We start from the raw sequence: 22,349 nt of genomic DNA, 5'->3' as shown, positions 1-22,349 counted from the left end.
TTCTGGCCTAGTGACCACTGAGCTTCCCGTTTGTGCTCGTTTGTGTGCATGAAGTCAGAGATGTGTATGCACTGGAACCGCTGGAGGGCAGTGTGTGGGGACTGAGAGCTGGCGCGTGGCGCACACCCCCTCCAGGACCCCTCGGGTTCTAAGCAGCAGTTCCTGCTCTTCTGGTCTCACTGAGTGTTGGGGAAGGAGGACTGGCCGCTGTCCTGCCGGTCTCTCACCTACGAAGTACCCGATGAGGGTGCAGTGGAAGTAGGAGACCTTCTGCATGCGCCCAGAGATGTTAGCCGGGCCAGGGGCGCCGCACGAGTCACCACTGGCTTGCTTCTTGTAGTTGTCATAGCGAAGGACAAAGCATAACAGGAGGCCAGGCATCACAATGTCCCCGATGCCCAACATGGAGAAGTGACTGCCAGTGGAGCTGGAACACAGTACCACAGGTCAGGGACAGCGCACTCCACAATCCTATGCTTCTGTCTGAAGTCTGTTAGCTTTTAAGACATCGAAGGAGCTCTACCTGTCTCTCTTGGTTTGAGACAGGGTCTCTCTGGAGCCCTGGCTGGCCTGGAACTCACAAGTTGACACTTGTGAACTCACAAGGAGCCGACAGAATAGAAGGGGTCACTGACTTGCCTCTCCCCCAAATCCTGGGATTAAAGGTGTGTGCTACCATGCCTGGGCCAAAGCTGGTCTCAAACTAACATCGCTCCCTGGGCTCCTGAATTCTGGGATTGCCGGCATGCACCACTAACAGCAAGTTCAACACTAGCTTCTAAAAGTGCAAAGACCTCAGAGCATTGGCCTCGGCAGTCTCCAAGGAGCCGCCACTGCTTCCAGGGAACAGTGAGTGCTGGGTGACCCCTTACGGGAATATCACCATCTGTGACCCGTTCACTCCTGAAACTACCTGTCAACATGTTACAGAAATACGCTCCCCAGTGAGAAATGACTGCGCACACTTGGGGAGGAAAGGAGGAAGCTCTTCACTGAGAGAATAAAAAAGCATGAGGCGGACTGCGGCTAACGTCCCAAGAGGAGCCGACAGAATAGAAGGGGTCACTAACTTCCAGACGGCTTAGGCTTGGGCACTCCACACACTGTCATCCCTAAATCTCTTTCGGCTCTTGGGCCCAGGCTACACTTTGAACAGTTGAAATGCACAGGAGACTGCAAGTCTGGTCACTCAGGCAGAGGAGAGATTAACACCGCAGAGTGGGAACCACTGGAAGTACGTCAGCGTGGTGTTTGGAATAGCTGTCACCCAGGCTCATCTTGCCCACTAACTCCATCATGCTTTTCTTGGTAAGAGTGCTGGGGACTTGGGGGTGTGACCCTGCACGCAGCTGGAGTGTTCTGTTACAGGACTGGGGCTCTCCGTGAGGGGTGTCTCCGTTGTTACAGGACTGGGGGATTACAGCTGGTGAGTCCTGGGGAGCAAATATTTACACCCTAGTATCCTAAGTTATCTCTAGCAAGCCTTGTTATCAACTACTTACTCCGGATACTTTGCAGGCAGCACTCTTAGCTAAATTCTGTGTGACTTAATGTCCCCTGGGCAAATCTAGACAGACACTGAAACAGCACACTGGTTGCCAAGACTGCTTCACTGAGACTGTTACCAGGAGAACATATTTTTACAAATGTCTCAAGAAAAAAACCCCAGATTTTGTTCATTTCAGCCGACTGTAAAAAGCAGAAACCGCAGTGACATGCCGCTGTGTGATAAATGAGCACCCGTGTCAAGGTGGAGGAGGCAGCTTAATGTCTCTATGGTGCTGTGAATGAGAAGGGCCAGGGTGACAAAGAACGTCACCAGAAATCATGTGAGGTGCCAGCCAGCCGAGAAGCCGAGCAACAGAAAGGCTGTGCGCAGTGAGAAACGGGCCCTGTCCCGAGGCCCAGGAAGGGAGGGGAGCCTGGGTCTCCTCTCCAGAACCAGCCAGGTGGCTGGGGAGAACAAATGCAGCTGGGGGCCATGGCATGACAGTGCCTCCCGTGTGCCAGGACAGCCACGGAGACAGCTTCACTCGGCACTCTTCCATCTCGGAGGCTTAGAACCAGGCGCCAGATGAGGTGGTTCAGTTGAGAATGAGCTACTCTGAAAACTGGAACTAGTCACATGTCACACAGTCTGGGGACGGCTGGAGGAGGTGGTCTGGCTTTAGACAACGTCAGAAGTGCCCCGAGGATGGCAGTCCTGTGTCTCTGGTGAGGACAGGTGACATCCTCCACACAGGACGGTCACTGCTGGTGGGATGTGACAGTGCTGGGCTCAGTCCTCAGCACAGAGCGGTTTGCTTCCTCATTTTCCAAAACAACAGACAGACTACTCTTGCCTGCTCTCACCCTTCCTAACCCTGCGACCTTGAACACAGCTCCTCATGCTGTGCTGACCCCAAGCGTGACATCATTGTTGTCGCTACTGTTATGAATCATAATGTAAACATCTGACACGCAACTCTGTGAAAGAGTTGTTCAACCTACAGGTTGAGAACCGTTGATACAAATGTAGTTGATTTAGATAAAAAATTAGATGTCTATAGAATATTCCAACAGCTGTGGAATACGCATTCTTCTCAGTAGCCTATCAAATTTGAAAAAAAGTCAACCACTGGCCGGGATGCGGTGGTGGTGCACACCTCTAATCCCAGCACTCGGGAGGCAGAGCCAGGCAGATCTCTGTGAGTTCGAGCCCAGCCTGGTCTACAGAGTGAGATCCAGAACAGGCGCCAAAACTACACAGAGAAACCTTGTCTCAAAAAACCAAAAAAAAAAAAAAAAGTCAACCACATCACATTTTAGGCAGTAAGGTAAGTCTTTTTTTTAAGATTTATTTATTTATTATGTATGCCAGAAGAGGGCGCCAGAGCTCATTACAGGTGGTTGTGAGCCACCATGTGGTTGCTGGGAATTGAACTCAGGACCTCTGGAAGAACAACCAGTGCTCTTAACCGCTGAGCCATCTCTCCAGCCCCGTAAGGTAAGTCTTAACCCTGAAATAATTTCATGGATCCTCTCAGGTCATATGAGAGCAGAATCAGAGGTGAATAGTATAAAGACTACAACCCGTGTCCTGCCTGCTAGGCTGTTTGGATACTTCCCAGCTCACGGCTGTTTTCCAAGGTGGTGAAGCCATCAGGAAGCAAGGCCTAGCAGGAGGAAGGGGTCCCTCTGGGGCAATGGTGTGCATCCTGAGGGACTCTGTTTCCTTGGAGAGAGAACAAGCCATACCCCAGGCTCCCCACACCAGTGGTGAAGCTGTAGCCCCCACAGGCACCTCCCTTGCCAGGATGGGCTGCGCCCCCTTAGATCGTGAGCAAGGTAACCCTGTCCTCTCCGGGGCCTCGGTGGGCATTTTGTTACTGGGATTACAGAAGAGAGATGGATTCCCATGGCGGGGAAGACACACAAGAAGGCAGTATATGTTCGTTCACTGCAGGATGGGGACCCACAGGCCAGTCTTACCTTGGGAAGACCAATTTCCCAGGTAAAGACAGGCGAGGAACATCACGCCCGACATTGGGTCCGAGGTGGAGTTTCCGAGACAGAACGTCAAGTGGATTGTCAGCGGGCTGTGTGGCCACTTTCACCATGACATTGCTGTTGAAGATGTAGGCTGAGAAGAACACCTGCCCAGACGGAGAGACGACTGTGAGAGAAGAAAGCTGCAGCCACCCGCTCTGTTGTCCAAACAGCTTGGAACCAGACCGTAAGGCTGCTCAAGGCTCTGACTGCACGTGTGAAGGGGAAGAGAATTCTCACTCCCGTGCTGGCCTGCAGGGTGCTGCGTCTTCCCACTAGAACGGAGTGCTCCTGGGCAAGAGTGCTCCCAGCCTGTTGCCCCGTCACACACACTACCTACTGCATTAGAGGCCGCCTCAAAGGGACAGACGTGCTTGTACGTGCTCAACAGCTGCAGCCCTGGAGCAGCAGGACTCACCCGAGATGGTCGGTGGCACGCCAGGCTTTGGGTATTTAGCTTCAATTAAACTCAAAGGAGAACGGGCCGCTGCTGAGGCAGACACTCACCCAGAAGACGTCGTAGATGAGAAGCCCTGAGAGAAGCAGGCAGGAGACCTTGAGGCTGGGCAGGCGGACGAAGGCGATCATGGCAACACAGAGACCCATGGCCAGAGCTGGGAGCAGGGGTAAACACGGGGAGCGGTCAGCACGTGGATGGTAGGTCTCTTCCCACAAGCTCTTGACTACCGAGCCCTCCAGAGTCTGCAGGAGTGCTCTGAGTTTTTCCAGACAACTGTTCTTCCCGCAGCAGCCCACCTGGAGCGCTGGGATTTTGGGTAGGTGCAGCTCTTCTCTTACTACCACACAAAGCTGGGCTGTCTGGAGACCCGGGGACTGGGCCAGCGTTAGCTACAGGCCTGGAAGATACCTCCTCACCCGTTTCTCAACACCGCAGGTAGAGCATATATATTATTCTTGTTAAGAAGTCAGCTTAGCTGGCCAGAGTGGCACACACCTTTATTTTTTTATTTTTTGGTTTTTTGAGACAGGGTTTCTGTGTGTAGCTTTGCGCCTTTCCTGGATCTCGCTCTGTAGACCAGGCTGGCCTCGAACTCACAAAGATCTACCTGCCTCTGCCTCCCGAGTGCTGGGATTAAAGGTGTGTGGCACACCTTTAATCCCAGCACTCGGAAGGGCAGAGGCAGATGGATCTCTGTGAGTTCAAGGCTAACATGGTCCCCATAGTGAGAGACCCTCCCTTATCTCCAAAAAGGGGGGGGGGCAACTTATTCCGAGTCACATCCCCTTACTTCACTTAGACACACTGTTCAGTGATTCACTCTTCTCCCTCCACGGCATTTCCTCCATCAATTTGTCAACCTTAATATTTGTCCACAGCCTTCTCTCTAGCAACCTTTCTCCTATTTCTCTGACCTGATTTATACAAACACCCTTTAAAGCACGTTTCTTAAACTGTGTTTAGCAAAAAATTAGTCAATAGTAAGGATTTCTAACAACAGTCAAAAATTAGTAATAAAAAAATCAAATGTGACAACTGGGAGGCCCAACAGTGTTCACCTCTGTACCCCCACAGCACCTCACGGAAGCACTGGTCATGACCATGTGCACCGGACTGCTCATGTGCCATGTAGTATCAATGACTGTGGCCTGAAACCCAGCCACTGCACAAGGAGATCCAGCATCTTCATGCACAGGAGTTTTCTTTCTGCCCTCACAGAACAATGGTTAAATCACAGACATGAAGACCGGTTTCACACCATCGTTCTTCCTGTGTTAACATGCATCAATTCGTTTTGGATTGTAACATGTTAGCGGACTTGAACTTCATAAATAACTGTTAAATGAATTCTGACTTGGGATCTGGACACAATCGCCAACAGTTTCTGCTCTGGCCCTGAACACCCTCTGCCATTTTGTACTGTGTTTCTGTGAAATGGCATTGTTGGTGCCCTGATGATAATAAACTCAAGATACTGATCAACTCTGAAAAACACCAAGGGTATTCTACACATCTTGCAAAATGAAACATTCAGCATATATGTATATATATATATGTGTGTGTGTGTATACATATACACACATATGTAAAAGTAAATAAGCACATCCAATTTGTTAGTATGCATGTTTTGTTTGTTTTTTTTTTGGGTTTTTTTCGAGACAGGGTTTCTCTGTGTAGCTTTGCGCCTTTCCTGGAACTCACTCTGTAGCCCAGGCTGGCCTTGAACTCACAGAGATCCGCCTGGCTCTGCCTCCCAATGCTGGGATTAAAGGCGCGCGCCACCACTGCCTGGCTGCATGTTTTGTTTTAAATAGTGGAGAGCAGAGTGCAGTAAATAAGCCTCACCCTGGGAAACACCTTGAGATCAGAGCATTCTGGCCCCACGAGCACTGAAATGTACTTTGTCTTCAGTAAATACCTTACATCTATCAAAAAATTATTTTTTTGGGACAGGATCTTTATATGTATCCCAGACTATCCCCTAACTCACAGAGATCCACCTGCCTCCTGAGTGCTGGGATTAAAGGCATGCAGCCACCACCTCCCAGCTAGAATATAGCTTTTTAAAATATTTTAACTTTTAATGGGTGTGCAGATGCCTGCAGAACCAGAAGGGGTGGGATCCTTCGAAGCTATCCTTACAGGCTGTGTGAGCTACCTGAACTCAGGTCCTCCGAACAGTCTTCAAAAGGAAGAACTAGTGACAGGTGACCTTGAAAACATTTTGTCAACTCAACTAGAAGAAGTCAGATGCAGCCTGGGAAAGCCGACTGGCAGATGCCAGGGCCAAGGCAGGTCATGGCAGGCAAGGCTGTGGCTGGTCTCACTGAGAGAACCAGGGACAGGAGTGTTTTAGGACTGCCTGTCTGTGACGTAGACTCAGAACACATTTCGATGTGACCCTGGAGAGTAGGCATATAAACTGGTATACAAAGCAAACACTTACTGATCAAAATTATAAACTTAAGTACTTCCTAGAGTTGTTTGTTATCACTGTCAATGCCAAGAATGCTGCTTTGCATAAATATGCAATACAAAACGCTAGAAGTATGCTTAACACCATTTTAGAAATTGTTGGAAATTCTGTCCTAATTCCAAGCTAAAATTTATTCAATTATTTCTTTTAAAATGAAAATTAGGCCAGCAACCCAAAATAGCAATTTTATTTATTTCTTTGTTAGTTTTTGAGAGGGTCTCGCCATGTGACCCTGACTCCTGGAATTTGCTTTGTAGACTAGTTGACCTTGAACTTACAGAGTTCAAGAACTCCTGAGTGCTGGAATTAAAAGCATGTGCTGCCTGGTCTACAGAAGGAGTTCCAGAACAGCCAGGACTACACGGAAGAACTCTGTCTTGGAAAAAACAAAGCCTGTGCCACCAAGCCTGGCTCAGACAGCAGTTGTAAAAGTCAGTATTCTAGCACACCCCACCCCAAGCTATGCTAATCCAGTATTTACATGCTGGGAAACGGCAGCAGAGAACATGAAAACTTTCCGTTTTCTACTATAGCACCGTGTTTCTGGGACAGGGAACTCTGTACTGCGGCAGAGACACTGTTTTCAGGACCAAGGGTCTGGTGAAGGCACATGGTGCTGCACCATGGAGCACACTGTCACAACACTGGAGCACCGTGTGTCTGGTTTGGAGCTAACCTTTGGTCACAGCACAGTCGGGAACCTCCTACTGTTGACTGGTTGTCCTGTTGTTTTTACAATTCACTACTCACGTGGGTCCCGGCCCCAGGTGAAGTCGAGACCTATGAAAGCACGCTAGGTCCAATTACTCACCATCCATAAGGAGCCAGTGGCCAGTGAGAACCCAGATGAGGACGAGCATGACAGACAGAGAGAAGGACAGCAGCTCCGCAGCAGTGAAACGCCCACAGCAACCAAAGGAAATCCTGGAAACACACGTTTATCGGGGTGAGGGGCATGTTGCGTTCAATAACCAAATGCCCCTGTGGCTCTTAGTGACCGGACCTCAGAATGGCTGAGCAGAGCCGTAGGAAACACCTAATTACCAGGGAAACTAAGACCCTGAATTTGTCTGAATTTGTCAAATGTTCATGGACTTGACATCGTTAATGTAATCTTGACTGTGTGTATTGTATATACTTACTGGATATAATTTTTCTTGTATTAGTTATAAGCTTTTTTAATTAGATGAAAAGGGGAAATGTGGTGGTATTGTGTTCCCCGAAATATTGTGCACCATAATAAACTTATATGGGGTCAGAGACAGAACAGCCATAATATTAAACATGAGGATAGGAAGTGGTAGCACATGCCTTTAATCCTAGCATTCCAGAGGCAGAAATCCATCTGTTCAAGGATACAGCCAAGCATGGTGACTCACGCCTTTAATCCCAGGGAGTGATGGTAGAAAGGAAAGATATATAAGGTGTGAAGACCAGAAACTAGAAGCATTTGGCTGGTTAAGCATTTTAGCTGGTTAAGCTTTTAGGTTTTGAGCAGCACAGTTCAGCTGAGAGCCATGTCCTCGGATATGAGGACACACAGGCTTCCAGTCTGAGGAAACAAGATCAGCAGAGAAGTTGGCCAGGTGAGGTTAGCTGTGGCTTGTTCTGTCTCTCTGATCTTCCAGTGCTCACCCCAATAACTGGCCTCAGGTTTGATTTTATTTATAAGATTCAAGCCTTGTTGGAGTCATCTTAGAAAAACTCAGCAATTATTCTTTAGCTCTCATTTAGAAATGCATTTCACTTCTAAGATTTACATTGTACGTATTACTATGATTACGTGTGTGGAGGCCAGGTGGCAACTCTGTGGAGTCTGTCTGTCCTTCCACTTCAGAGTCTAAGGATCAAGCCATCAGGCTAGTTCAAACAGCACTGTTAGCCCGGGACCACTGCACTGCTCGGACAGTATGTTTTTATACTAACTTATCAACATGGGTTTCCAGAAGTTTACTAACAACCTCAGGCTCTGGGAGAGCCCAACATAAGGGAAATCCTATTCTTAAGAGAAAAAACCAAGAGAAGGAACAGATTCCATTAATTTAGCAATGATGAAATAATTAAGATTTGTAAGCTGGGAGGAAAATCTACTTAGTCACCACTAATTTCTGGAAAAACCAGCTGCCATAACTGATCAATCCCAACGCTATCTCCACCGGCACACTGGTTACATGGAGCGATGGCTCCTGGAGGAGAGGGTGTGAACCACACACTGAACAAGGCAGCAGTCTATGCAGCTCACCAGAGCAGTAGGGAGTTCTGAAGTCAGTCACTATTCTCACACCCTCACTGCCTGGTCCTTCCTCATCTAGCTCAGCAGGAAGCAGAGTCCAGCCATTCCCACTTCTGAACACCTGTCCGTGTTCCTCTGCCATGACGCTTGTACAAAGGGGACATCATCTTCCAGTTTCAGCAAGTGCAGCCAAGCATCCCAACCCCCAATCTCTGGCCGTCTGTGTATTTCAGCCAATCCCCGTCCTAAGAACTCACTTGTTCTGAGGCGAACAGGGTCTCGTTAAATACTGGCACATCGGGAGGAGAAGAAAAGCAAAAGCTATGGTTGCAAGAACTAGGGAAAGAAAATACATTTCATTAAAAAATATTTTCTTTACGAATTACAGGAAAAATGGCATTAACTCATGTAAAATAGTTTTCTAACATCTCTTGACAAGTGGGAAAGTTACCTAAAGACATTTCTTAGTCTCTTAACTCAGTAGGAAAGAGTAAGCAGCAGGCAAAGGGGGAACCCCCAAGTCACCTGACCTCTGTTCACTTTTAAAAGCTGGCAGCTAAGGACTTTGATTAGCTGTCAGTAGTTCCATCTGCAAACACGTTACCGGAGGGTGAACGGCTGCCATGCCTACCGAGACCTTTGCGTACCTGCTGCCAGAAATAAGTCCCAGCGTTTGGTGTCACTAAAGCTACCGAGTTTTCCAGTGCCCGCCCTCCTTTCAGATCGTGCTCACAGACGGTGAAGACACAACTCACATGGCATGGCAGATAGGTCATATTTCAACAGTGACTAAAGACACGGATTTCTCCTCTCAGTACACTGGAAGCTAACTTACCTGCTGTACATATTGTGAAAACTACTTGAACGGAGTCGAAGAAGAAGAACATTACTAGGAGAGAGACGGACGCTCCAATCGGCAGGAACAGAGCTTGGGTGGAGTCAATTGTTTGGATACCTGGAAACAGGAAACAGGACACATTAACCACTGACTTCATAACAGCAAAGATGTCCACGTACCCCCCTTCATAATTTACTGTACAGGCCGAGTCTTACACAGTGAGCTGACATTACCTTTTCCAGGCTAAAAGAAGAGCTCAGACATTTTAGAATCCATTTATGTTGTTTTCACAGCTTAAGGATTTTTAAGACCTTAACTGGAAAGTAACAGAGCATCAAGGAAATACCTCAGTATGTGGCCAGAACAGAATTCATCTACCTGAGAGTATAGAAAATACTGAAATGTATTTTTTTTAAAAAAGATTTATTTATCGCTGGGTGTGGTGGTGCACACCTTTAATCCCAGCACTCGGGAGGCAGAGCCAGGCGGATCTCTGTGAGTTTGAGGCCAGCCTGGGCTACAGAGCGAGATCCAGGAAAGGTACCAAAGCTACAGAGAGAAACCCTGTCTTGGGAAAAAAAAAAATGTATGTATTTATTATGTATACAGTGTTCTGTCTGCAGGCCAGAAGATCTCATTACAGATGGTTGTAAGCCACCATGTGATTGCTGAGACTTGAACTCAGAAACTCTGGAAGAGCAGTAAATGCTCTTAACCTTTGAGTCATCTTTCCAACTCTGAAATATTTTTAAATTTTTTATTTTATGTATATGGAGATTTGCTCATTTGTAGGTCTGTGTACCACAGATTTGTAGTGCCCAGAAGTGCCAGAAGAGGGCACTAGATCCCACTAGAATTGGAGTTACAGGCAGTTCTAAGTGGGTGCTGGAACTCAGGTCCTCTGCAAGAAAAGCCAGTGCTCTTAACTGCTGAGCCACCCACCCTTCCAGCTCTAGAGAGATTTCCTAAGACCAGTGCTGTGGGACGTTCTGTATGTCACATGTGTTGCTGATTAGTCAATAAATAAAACACTGATTGGCCGTTGGCTAGGCAGGAAGTGTAGGCGGGACAAGGAGGAGAATAAAGCTGGGAAGTGGAAGGCTGAGTCAGAGAGACACTGCCAGCCGCCACCATGACAAGCCGCATGTGAAGATGCCGGTAAGCCACGAGCCATGTGGCAAGGTATAGATTAATGGAAATGGATTAATTTAAGCTGTAAGAACAGTTAGCAAGAAGCCTGCCACGGCCATACAGTTTGTAAGCAATATAAGTCTCTGTGTTTACTTGGTCGTGTCAGAGCGGCTGTGGGACTGGCGGGAAAACTACAGCTACAAACCAGTGAACTAGCAAGGGCCATCAGTTTCTAGACTTGCCATGATTTCAATTTTTATTCAAACTGCAGGTCCTATAGCTGCCATCGTTGTCCTTCAAGGAATCTAGCTTCCCACTCAGGCTGGCGGGAATGTGTCCACACACTTCATGCAGGGGCTCTTGGGATTACTGTGTGACCTGGGGGTTCTAGGCCAGAGACTGTGAGGGGCTTGCTGTCCTTGCGGCTTTCACTACGACAGTGACCAAGAACACTTCCCTCTGAGCTGGGCGAGATGGCGCACACCTTTAATCCCAGCACTCGGGAGGCAGAGGTAGGCAGATCTCTATGAGTTCAAGGTCAGCCTGGTCTACGGCATGAGTTCCAAGTAGCTAGGGCTTCAGAGTGAGACACTGTCTCGAAGGGAAAATAAAAAACAATAATTTCCTGGAGCTGGGGAATAGCTCAGTTGGTAACACATTGCTTTTGGAAGCCCAAGTACCCCAGTTTAATTCCCAAAACCCCACGTTAAAAAACAAAACAAAACCCGGTGCAGTGGTGCACTTGGGATGCTGGCCGGCACTAGGGCAGAGGGGACAAGAGGGTGTCTGGGGCGGGATGTCAGTAACTGCTGAGCCCCATGCCAATGAGAGCCCTTGTCCTAAAGGAGGTGGACGGCACTGTTGTAGTGACATCTAAGGTTGTCCTCCAGTTTAATACACAAGCACACACATGCTTACATACAGGCATTAAAAATTTTGGGGATGGAAAGAGCAGTTTAGAGCACTTGTTGCATTTACAGAGGACCCAAGTTCAGTTCTGAGAACCCACATGGCAGCTCACAAGTCTGTAACTCCAGTTCCAGGGGACTTAATATCATTTGGCTTCCTTGGACATGAGGCATGCTCATGGTATGTACACACACACACACACACACACACACACACACACACACAGACACAGACACAGAGGCAAATACATTTACACACATAATATAAAATAAAATCCTAACAGAAAACTTCCTGTGGCTAGAGAGAAGCTCATTGGTTAAAAGCATACCCAACCACCTGTAACTCCCCTTCAGGGATCCAACACTCTCCTCCTCCTGCCTTTGAGGACTCCTGCACTCACATGCACATACCCACATACAGAAACACTCATGTACACATGATGAAAAAGAATAAACATCGTTTCTCGGTCAGTGGATTTACTCTCGTTCTGGTAGGGAGCTGGAGGAAAGACAGCTTCAAACAGCCAATCGGAAAAGGCATTGTGTGTGAAATTTTAAGGCACCAGAATAGGAGAGTAATAGAGGAAAAGTCCTGGGATAGAGCAGGATGTAGCTCAGTGGTTTTTTTTTTTAAAATATTTTATTTATTTGTATTTTATGTGCACATTTGTCTGTGTGAGGGTATCCCCTAGAACTGGAGTTACAGACAGATGTGAGCTGCCATGTGGGTGCTGGAAATTGAACCTGGTCCTCTGGAAGAGCAGTTAGTGCTCTTAACCGCTGAATCATTTCTTCAGGCCCCCATTTTTTTTTCCTCCTTAAGATTTATTTATTTATTTATTTATTTATTTATTTATTTATTTATTTATTTATTTATTTATTTATTTATTTATTTTGGTTTTTCGAGACAGGGTTTCTCTGTGTAGCTTTGCGCCTTTCCTGGAACTCGCTTTGGAGACCAGGCTGGCCTCGAACTCACAGAGATCCGCCTGGCTCTGCCTCCCGAGTGCTGGGATTAAAGGCATGCGCCACCACCGCCCGGCAAGATTGATTTATTATGTATACAGTGTTCTGCTGCATGTTTGCCTGCATGCCAGAAGAGGGCACCAGATCTCATTATCGATGGTTGTGAGCCAGGTGGTGGTGGCGCACGCCTTTAATCCCAGCACTGGAGGCAGAGACAAGCGGATCTCTGTGAGTTCAAGGCCAGCCTGGACTATAGAGTGAGTTCCAGGACAGCCAGGGCTACACAGAGAAACCTTGTCTCAAAAAGCCAAAACAACAACAACAAAAGGCTGGAGAGATGGTTTAGAGGTCAAGAGCACTGACTGACTGCTCTTCCAGAGGTCCTGAGTTCAATTCCCAGCAATTACAGATGGTGGCTCACAACCATCTGTAAAGAGATATGGTGCCCTCTTCTGGCCTGCAGACAGAACACTGTATACACAGTAAATAAATAAATCTTTAAAAAAAAAAAAAAGATGGTTGTGAGCCACCATGTGGGCGCTGGGAATTGAACTCAGGACCTCTGGAAGAGCAGCCAGTGCTCTTAACCTCTGAGCCATCTCTCTAGGCTGACTCAGTATTCTTAATTGTTGGTTGTCCATTGAAATCACCTAAAGAGATTGTCACTATTTAGAATTACAGTTACTTATTTACTTACTATTTTTTTTAAAGATTTATTTATTTTTATTATGTATACAGTGTTCTACCTGCATGTACCCCTGCAGGCCAGAAGAGGGTACCAGATCTCATTACAGATGGTTGTGAGCCACCATGTGGTTGCTGGGAATTGAACTCAGGACCTCTGGAAAAGCAGTCAGTTCTCTTAACCTCTGAGCCATCTCTCCAGCCCTTACTTACTATGTTTGTGTTTATGTGTGGGTGTGCCATAGCCTGACCTCAGGTAGGTCATCAGGCTTGGCAACAAGCGTCCTGTTGAGCCACCCTGCTGGCTCTGACGAGTTTTTAACATTACACTTTAGATAACTGCAATTAAATTTCTAGGGTTAGCTCTAGCTAAAAATCTACACAGAGAAGTTTACTTTGTACCCGAGTTGAGAACTATGAGCACAGTACTGGACAGAGAAGGGACTGACAAACTGATGTCAGTGGAGGAAGGGAACCGCCCTGCTGTGTCTTGTATGCCATCCACATAACTGTCCCGCTGAGATGTCATGAAAAACTGTCACACAGTTTACTACACTGGACAATTTGAAGTGAGACTGTGTTAAGGCTGCAAGTGAGACACACAGCTAGGGTGAGACGCGGGCGTCACGGCTGAGATGACCAGTCACCACTGAACACCACCGTCAGGCTGGGGACAGCTCTCCGAGGTCAAGTTGAGTTCCCTTCCCAGAACCCCTACCACACAGCTCACAACTGCATCGATGTGTAGCTCCAGGGGATCCGATGCCCTCTTCTGGCCTCTACAACTACCTGCACTCATGTGCCCATGCCCTCCCATATACATATGTACTTCCTTTTAAAATAAATCTTACACACACACACACCACACCAATCTGCTCTCAAAACCAGGCATGGGGGCTGGTCAGAGAGCTCACTGTTGGGCAAAGACACCTGTGCCAAGCCTAATGTCCTGCATGTCCTGAATTCCATCCCCAGGACCTGCATAATGAAGAACAGAGACTCTTGTATCTTGCCCCCAACCTGAGCAAAAAGAAAGTAATACATTTTTGAAAGAACAAACAGAAACGGGCAGTGGCAAAAGCCTATAATCTTAATACCTGAGGAATGTAGGCAGGAGGATTATGGCTCAAGGACAGCTTGTCTTAAAAAAAAAAAAAAGACAAACAAAAAACTCTGGTCTTAAGAATTTAAATTGGCCTATCCCAAGAGTTATTAGAGTTTTAGGGGAAATAAAGCATTAAATATTTCTTCAAAACAATATTGCTTCCTTTTTGTGTGTGTGATTTTTTTCGAGACAGGGTTTCTCTGTGTAGCTTTGCACCTTTCCTAGATCTCGCTCTGCAGACCAGCTGGCCTTGAACTCACAAAGATCCGCCTGCCTCTGCCTCCCAAGTGCTGGGATTAAAGGTGCCACCACCGCCCGGCTAACAATATTGCTTCTTACTGGTTAGGTGACGGTCAAGTATTTCACTTGGGAAAAGTGACCAAGGTGTGGTGACAAACAGATATGACCCAGGAAATGGTCTGCTTTGAGCATGCCACATGGGTTCTGAGTGTGCACTTACGGGACAAAGCTCTGTGACACCATTTCCCCTAAACAATTTTGAACACAGGGACTCTTCTGTAGTTCAAAGAGCTAAAGAAAAGTACAGAAGCAATTGTCTTGAACATAAATGACTCTGCTATTAGATAACAAACCAAACCCCCTTTTAAGTCCTGTAACACTAATTCCTAAATGGTCTTTCAATAAAAACCTGGAGCCAGACATTGAGGTGAATGCTGGAAGATCAGAGAGACAAAGGATCAAGCCACGTCTTACCCTCTAGGACTCTTCAGCCTGAAAAGCCTTCAGTTCCTGTCTCCTTGTGCCTTATGTACCTTCCTCCACCCAGCCATCACTTCCTTCCCAGTGCTGGGATTAAAGGTGTGTGCCACCACTGCCTGGCCTCTATGTTTAATCTAGTGGCTTGTTCTGTCCTCTCATCTTCAGGCAAATTTTATTAGGGTACAAAATCTGTCACCACAAAGTCCACAGACCTAAACCATGTCCACATTCTCTCCTCTCCTGTAAAACAAAGCATGCTACAATCTACAGATAAACACAATCAGTTCATCTCTGAGTGTGGTGCCTGGCTATGACCCCAGTGAGTTGAGGCAAGTGTAGCAGATCAAGATTATACTTGGCTATCTAGTGACTGTGAGGTCATCCTGACCCACACAAAAATGAAGAAGCTCGTTAGAGGCCTGGAGAGATGGCTCAGGTTAAGAGCACCGCCTGTTCCTTCAGAGGTCCTGAGTTCAATTCCCAGCAACCACAAGGTGGCTCACAACCATTTGTAATTAGATCTGGCGCCCTCTTCCGGCTTGCAAGCATACATGCAGGCAGAACACTATATACATAATAATAAATAAATCTTTAAAAAAAAAGATGCTTGTTAGAAAGAAGATCACATTAGCAAGCCTGTAAGATGTATTTCTAGTAAATCTAAGTTTTATCTGGCATGTTAACTAAAAACAAATGAACACAAAGAACAAAGAAGATGCTACAATGCATTGGGTTTCTCTTCTGAACCACCAAGTTTAAACCAAGATGTCACTGAGCAAGGGGAATTCTTTCAGTTGCTGCCACTATACTTCTATACTTCCTGGGCACCAGAGAGAAAGGTTCTACAGGAGAAGGGATAGCCAGCAATTTAAATGCAAAATAAAATAGAGCAGGACACTTAAAATAGCAACAATAACCACAAGGCTTACACAGGTCCAACTGCATTATCTTTAGAACTAAAGTCAATCTAATACAAAGGCATGATTATGGAATTAAAAACACAGTTTTTTATTTTTTGGAACCCAGTCTTACGTAGCCCAGGCTGGCCTCCAATTCATGATAATGACCCTGAACTCCTAACTCCCTCCCTTCACCTGTCAAGTAAGCCACCATGCCCAGCTCACACCATTATTAGTGAACACAGCCAAAGGCAAAACACACACCTGGTCATGGAGCAGACAGTGAGAGTACCAGTGTGAACTGGTAGTTGTTACACCGCTGACTTTGTATCTTTTGATTAACTATTTATCAATAACTATCATAGACTATGCAACAGGAGGGATTAGGAGAAATCTCTAGTTTTTATGGGCTTTACAGTCAAAACAGGGCGATTAAAGATGTGTATTCTTTATTAACAAGAGGATTCCAAGTGTATATCCACCATTTTCATAGTTCAGTACTTCAAGGTGTCTGGTGCAGGGAGCGGAGAAAGCCCCAAATGGATGTGTGCTGTTGACATGAGCTGGCCGTGTCAAGGGCCCCAATGTTTCAAACCCATGGGAAAATGGCAACTTCCTGCTGAGGCTCAGAGAAATGGCAAAGCCTTCTTTGGGAGTCCATGGGGGAGGTAGTGTTTTCCTGGGGATATTTAGGGTATGAAGGCGGCTCTCCAACCCACTCCAGCTGAGCTTAGCTAAACCTGCCTCCCTGATCCCGCTGTAGAACATAAGTCCTGCCTCTCTGTTCAACTCTACGTAATAAACTCACAAGCCTCATGGCTGCAGTTTCTCCAACAGGGAACTCAGTCTACCCTATCCCAGATTTTCCTTCTGTGAGTCTGTCTTTGCTTCCTTCCTTCACCAGCCATCAGATCTGTCCCTGGAGGCCATGTAAGAACTGAAGTCAGGCAATGGAATTTATGTGGGTTTTTAAAAGAAGGCTTGCTCCTAACTGAATGAAGGGCTGGGCCGGACACTGTGGCGCAACACTCATAATCCCAATACCGGGAGGACAAAGGCAGGTGGGTTTCTATGAATCTGAGGCCAGGCTGGTCTATATACTGAGTTCTAGGCCAGCTAACGCTACACAGTAAAACCCTATCTAATAAAGAACGGACCGACGGACAGACTGGTGTGTATGACAGAGATCTCTACATGCCTCTCACAGCAGACACAGGGAGATGATCTGGATGGAAACCCCTGCCTCTTTCTGCCTAATTGTTTTATGTATGTATGAATTTTGACTTTTTTATTTTTTGAAAAACAGCTTCTGTGTAACAGTGCTGGCTGTCCTCAAACTCAGAGGTCCGCCTGCCTCTGCCTCCCAAGTACTGGGATTCAAGGCGTGCGCCGCCGCCACCACCACCTAGCTTTGACTTTATTAAATTTTTTAAAATTTATTTTACATACTAATCACAGTTTCCCCTCCCTCCTCTTTTCCTGTTCCCTTCCCCCACCTCCTTTCTACATGACGCCCCCCATCTGCTCCCCAGAAAGGATAAGGCCTCCCATGGGAGTCAGCAAATAATGCTGCTATGAACATAGTTGAGCAAGTTTCCTTGTGGTATATGGAGCATCCTTTGGGTATGTGCCCAAGAGTAGTATTGCTCAGTCTTGAGGTAGACTGATTCCCATTTTTCTGAGAAACCGCCATACTGATTTACAAAGTGGCTGTACAAGTTTGCACTCCCACCAACAGTGGAGGAGTGTTTCCCTTGCTCTGAATCCTCTCCAACATAAGCTGTCATCAATGTTTTTGATCTTAGCCATTCTGACAGGTGTAAGATGGTATCTCAGAGTCGTTTTTGTTTGCATTTCCCTGATGTCTAAGGATGTTAAGCAATTCCTTAAATGTCTTTCAGCCATTTGAGATTCTTTTGCCGAGAATTTTGTTTAGATCTGTACCCTTTTTAATTGGATTATTTGGTATTTTGATGTCTAGTTTCTCAAGTTCTTTATATATTTTGGAAATCAGCCCTCTGTGAGATGTGGGGTTGAAGATCTTTTTCCATTCTGTAGGCTGCCTTTTTGTCTTATTGTGTCCTTTGCCTTACAGAGGCGTCTTAGTTTCAGAAGGTCCCATTTATTAATTGTAGATCTCAAGCGTCTGTGCTACTGGTGTATTCCTGTATTCAGGAACTGGTCTCCTGTGCCAATGCATTCAAGGCTACTTCCCACTTTCTCTTCTATCAGGTTCAGTGTAAGTGGATTTATGTTGAGGTTTTTGATCCACCTGGACTTGAGTTTTGTGCATGGTGATAGATATGGATCTATTTGCATTCTTCTACATGTCGACATCCAGTTATGCCAGCAACATTTGTTGAATATGCTTTCTTTTTTCCATTGTACAATTTTAGCTTGTCAAAAATCAAGTGTTCAGCCGGGCGGTGGTGGCGCACGCCTTTAATCCCAGCACTCGGGAGGCAGAGCTAGGTGGATCTCTGTGAGTTCGAGGCCAGCCTGGGCTACCAAGTGAGTTCCAGGAAAGGCGCAAAGCTACACAGAGAAACCCTGTCTCGAAAAACAAAACAACAACAACAACAACAAAAAAAACACACACACACACACACACAAAAATCAAGTGTTCATAGGTGTGTGGATTTATGTCAGGGTCTTTGATTCGATTCCATTGATACATGTGTCTGTTTTTATGCCAATATCAAGCTGTTTTTATTACTCTAGCTCTATAGTAGAGCTTGAGGTCAGGGAAGGTGATGCCATTGGAAGTTTCTTTATTGTACAGGATGTTGTAGCTGTCCTGGGTTTTCTGTTTTTCCATATGAAGTTGAGTATTGTTCTTACGAGGTCTGTGAAGAACTGTATTGGGATTTTGATGGGGATTGCATTTAATCTGTAGATTGCTTTTGTTAAGATGGCCATTTTTACCAAGTTGGTTCTACCTATCTGTGGGCATGGGAGATCTTTCCATTTTCTGATATCTTCTTCAATTTCTTTCTTCAAGGACTTAAAGTTCTTGTCATTACAGGTCTTTCACTTGTTTAGTTAGAGTTATCTCAAGGTATTTTATGTTATTTGTGGCTATTGTAAAAGGTGATGTTTCTCTGATTTCTTTCTCGGCTCATTTATCATTTGTATATAGGAGGGATACTGTTTTGTTTTGTTTTTTTTTTTTGTTTTTTTTTAGTTAATCTTAAATCCTGCCACACTACTGAAGGAGTTTATCAGTTGTAGGAGTTCCCTGGTAGAATTTTTGGGGTCACTTATGTATACTACCATATCATCTGCAAAAAGTGAAAGTTTGACTTCTTCCTTTCCAATTTGTATTCCCTTGATCTCCTTTTGTTGTCTTATTGCTCTAGCTAGAACTTCAAGTACTATGTTGAATGAGTATGGGGAGAGTGGACAGCCTTGTCTTGTTCCCAATTTTAGTGGAATCACTTTGAGTTTTTCTCCATTTAAGGTGATGGTGGCCGTTGGCTTGATATTGCCTTTATGATGATTAGGTATGCTCCTTGTACCCCTGATCTCTCCAAGATGTTTACATGAAGGGGTGTTGGATTTTGTCAAAGGCTTTTTCAGCATCTAATGAGATGATCATATGATTTTTTTTTGTTTATTATATGGTGGATTACATTGACAGATTTTCATATGTTGAATCACTTCTGCATCTCTGGGATGAAGCCTACTTGATCATGGTGGACGATTTTTTTTTTTAAAAATATGTTCTTGGATTTGGTTTGCCAATATTTTATTGATTATTTTTGCATCAATGTTCATGAGGGAGATGGGTCTGTAATTCTCCTTTTTTTGTTGCATCTTTGTGTGGTTTGGTTATCAGGGTAACTGTAGCCTCGTAAAAAGGTTTGGCAATGTTCCTTCTGTTTCTATTGTTCGGAACAATTTAAAGAGTATTAGCTCTTCTTTGAAATTCTGGTAGAATTCTGTACTGAAACCATCTGGCCCTGAGCTGTTTTTGGTGGGAGACTTTTAATGACTGCTTCTATTTCCTTAGGGGGGTTTACAGTCTTATAAACTTATAGTCTATTTAAATTGTTTATCTAGTCTTGATTTAATTTTGGTACGTGGTACCTGTCCAGAAAACTGTCCATTTCTTTTAGATTTTCTGATTTTGTGAAGTACAGGTTTTTGAAGTATGAACTATCGATTCTCTGGATTTCCTTGTTGTCTGTTAGTATATCCCCCTTTTCACTTCTAGTTTTGTTAATTTGGATAATCTCTCTCTGCTTTTGGTTACTTTGGATAAGTGTTTGTCTATCTTGTTGATTTTCTCAAAGAACCAGTTCTTTGTTTCATTGATTCTTTGTATTGCTCTCTTTGTTTCTATTTTATTGATTTCAGCCTTCAGTTTTGATTATTTCTTGTCCTCTATTCCTCCTGGGTGACTTTGCTTCTTATGTTCTGGAGCTTTCAGGTGTGCTGTTAAGTCACTAGTGTGACATTTCTCCAACTTCTCTATGTGGGCATTTAGTGCTATGAATTTTCCTCTTAGCACTGCTTCCATAGTGTCCCGTAAGTTTGGGTATGTGGTGCATTCATTTTCAATGAATTCTAGGAAGTCTTTAATTTCTTTATTTCTTCCTTGACCCAGTGGTGATTCAGTTGAGCATTATTCAGTTTCCATGACTGTAGCATGAATCTTAGAAGGTCTTATTAATAAAATCAAACCTATAGCCAGGTATTGGGGTGAAGCTGGAAGATCAGAGAGACAGAACAAGCCACAGCTACCTCACCTGGCCAACTTCTCAGCTGATCTTGTTTCCTCAGACTGGAAGCCTGTGTGTCCTCATATCCGAATGGCTCTCAGCTGAACTGTGCTGCTCAAAACCTAAAAGCTTAACCAGCCAAATGCTTAACCAGCCAAATGCTTCTAGTTTCTGGTCCTCACGCCTTATATATCTTTCTGCCTTCTACCATCACTCCCTGGGATTAAAGGCTCACTTCTTGGGATTAAAGGCGTGTGTCACCATGCCTGGCCGTTTCCAATGTGGCCTTGAACTCACAGAGATCCAGAGGGATTTCTACCTCTGGAGTGCTAAGATTAAAGGTGTGAGTGCCACCATTTTCTAACCTTTGTATCTACTGGCTGTTCTGTCTCTGACCCCAGATAAGTTTATTAGGGTGCACAATATTTTGGGGAACACAATACCACCATACATGAGTTTGTAGGCTTTCTGTAATTTGTGTTGTTGTTGACGTCTAACTTTAAGCCATGGTGATCTGGTAAGATATAGTGAGTTAATATTTTTCTTCTTTGTTTTTTTGAGACAGGGTTTCTCTGTGTAGTTTTTGGTGCCTGTCCTAGATCTCACTCTGTAGACCAGGCTGGCCTCGAACTCAGAGATCCACCTGGCTCTGCCTCCTAAGTGCTGGGATTAAAGGTGTGTGCCATGGCCACCAGGCTTAATTTTTTTTTTTTTTTTTAAATCTGTTGAGATTTGTTTTGTTACCGAGTATGTGGTCAATTTTAGAGAAGGTTCCATGAGATGCTGAGAAGAAGGTATAGTCTTTTATGTTTGGGTGAAATGCTCTATAGATGTCTGTTAAGTCCATTTGAGTTATAACATCTGTTAGTTCCCTTATTTCTCTGATAAGTTTCTGTCTGGCAGACCTGTCCAGTGTTGAGAGTGGGGTGTTGAAGTCTCCCACTATTAGTGTGTGGGGTGTGATGTGTGATTTAAGCTTTAGTAATGTTTCTTTTACAAATGTGGCATAAAGGGGGTATAAATGTTCAGAATTGAGACTTCATTTTGATGGCTTTTTCCTGTGATGAATATGAAATGTCCTTCTCCATCTCTTCTGATTAATTTTAGTTTGAATTCTATTTTGTTAGAGATTAGGATTGCTACACCAGCTTGTTTCTTTGGTCCATTTGATTGGAAAATCTTTTCCCAACCCTTTACTGAGGTAATGTCTCTTTGAAGTTGAGATGTGTTTCTTGTATGCAGCAGAAGGATGGATCCTGTTTTCGTATCCATTCTGTTGCCTGTGTCTTTTTATAGGTGAATTGAGTCCACTGATATTAAGAGAGATTAATGACCAGTGATTGTTAATTCCTGTTATTTTTTGATGGTAGTGTGTGTGTTTCCCTTCTTTGGGATTTGCTGGTGTGAGATTATCTATTGCCTGTGTTTTTTTGGGTGCAGCTAACTTTCTTGGGTTGGGTTGGAGTTTTCCTTCTAGTACTTTCTGTAGGGCTGGACTTGTGGATAGGTATTGTTTAAATCTGACTTTTTTTTTTTTTTTTTTTAAAAAGACAGGGTCTTACTATAATGAGCCCAGGATAACTTTGAGCTGGAGATCTTCACTCCTAGTCAAGTGCTGGAATTACAGGCACAAGTCTCCAGGCTTTCTTTGTATGTTTCTCACCTAGTCAGGAACCC

The 22,349-nt window shown here is 45.1% G+C and overlaps 1 protein-coding gene across 3 annotated transcripts in view; it reads right to left on the bottom strand.

Moving 5' to 3' along the window:
* Sppl3 (signal peptide peptidase like 3) overlaps positions 1 to 22,349 on the bottom strand; it is a 102,871-nt gene that overhangs the window by 2,099 nt on the left and 78,423 nt on the right. For all 3 annotated transcript variants that reach the window (XM_059248741.1, XM_059248742.1, XM_059248743.1), the window contains 6 exons: positions 9,533 to 9,652; positions 8,955 to 9,033; positions 7,276 to 7,388; positions 4,036 to 4,142; positions 3,472 to 3,635; positions 228 to 427 (listed from right to left, as the gene is read on the bottom strand). In XM_059248741.1, coding sequence (XP_059104724.1) covers positions 228 to 427; positions 3,472 to 3,635; positions 4,036 to 4,142; positions 7,276 to 7,388; positions 8,955 to 9,033; positions 9,533 to 9,652 — 783 coding nt within the window. The remainder of the gene's footprint in view (positions 1 to 227; positions 428 to 3,471; positions 3,636 to 4,035; positions 4,143 to 7,275; positions 7,389 to 8,954; positions 9,034 to 9,532; positions 9,653 to 22,349) is intronic.

Source organism: Peromyscus eremicus, chromosome 23 (assembly GCF_949786415.1).
Source record: "Peromyscus eremicus chromosome 23, PerEre_H2_v1, whole genome shotgun sequence".
NCBI classification, from domain to species: domain Eukaryota; kingdom Metazoa; phylum Chordata; class Mammalia; order Rodentia; family Cricetidae; genus Peromyscus; species Peromyscus eremicus.
The sequence above is the reverse complement of the archived record's forward strand: the minus strand, read 5'-3'. Positions and strand labels throughout refer to the sequence as shown.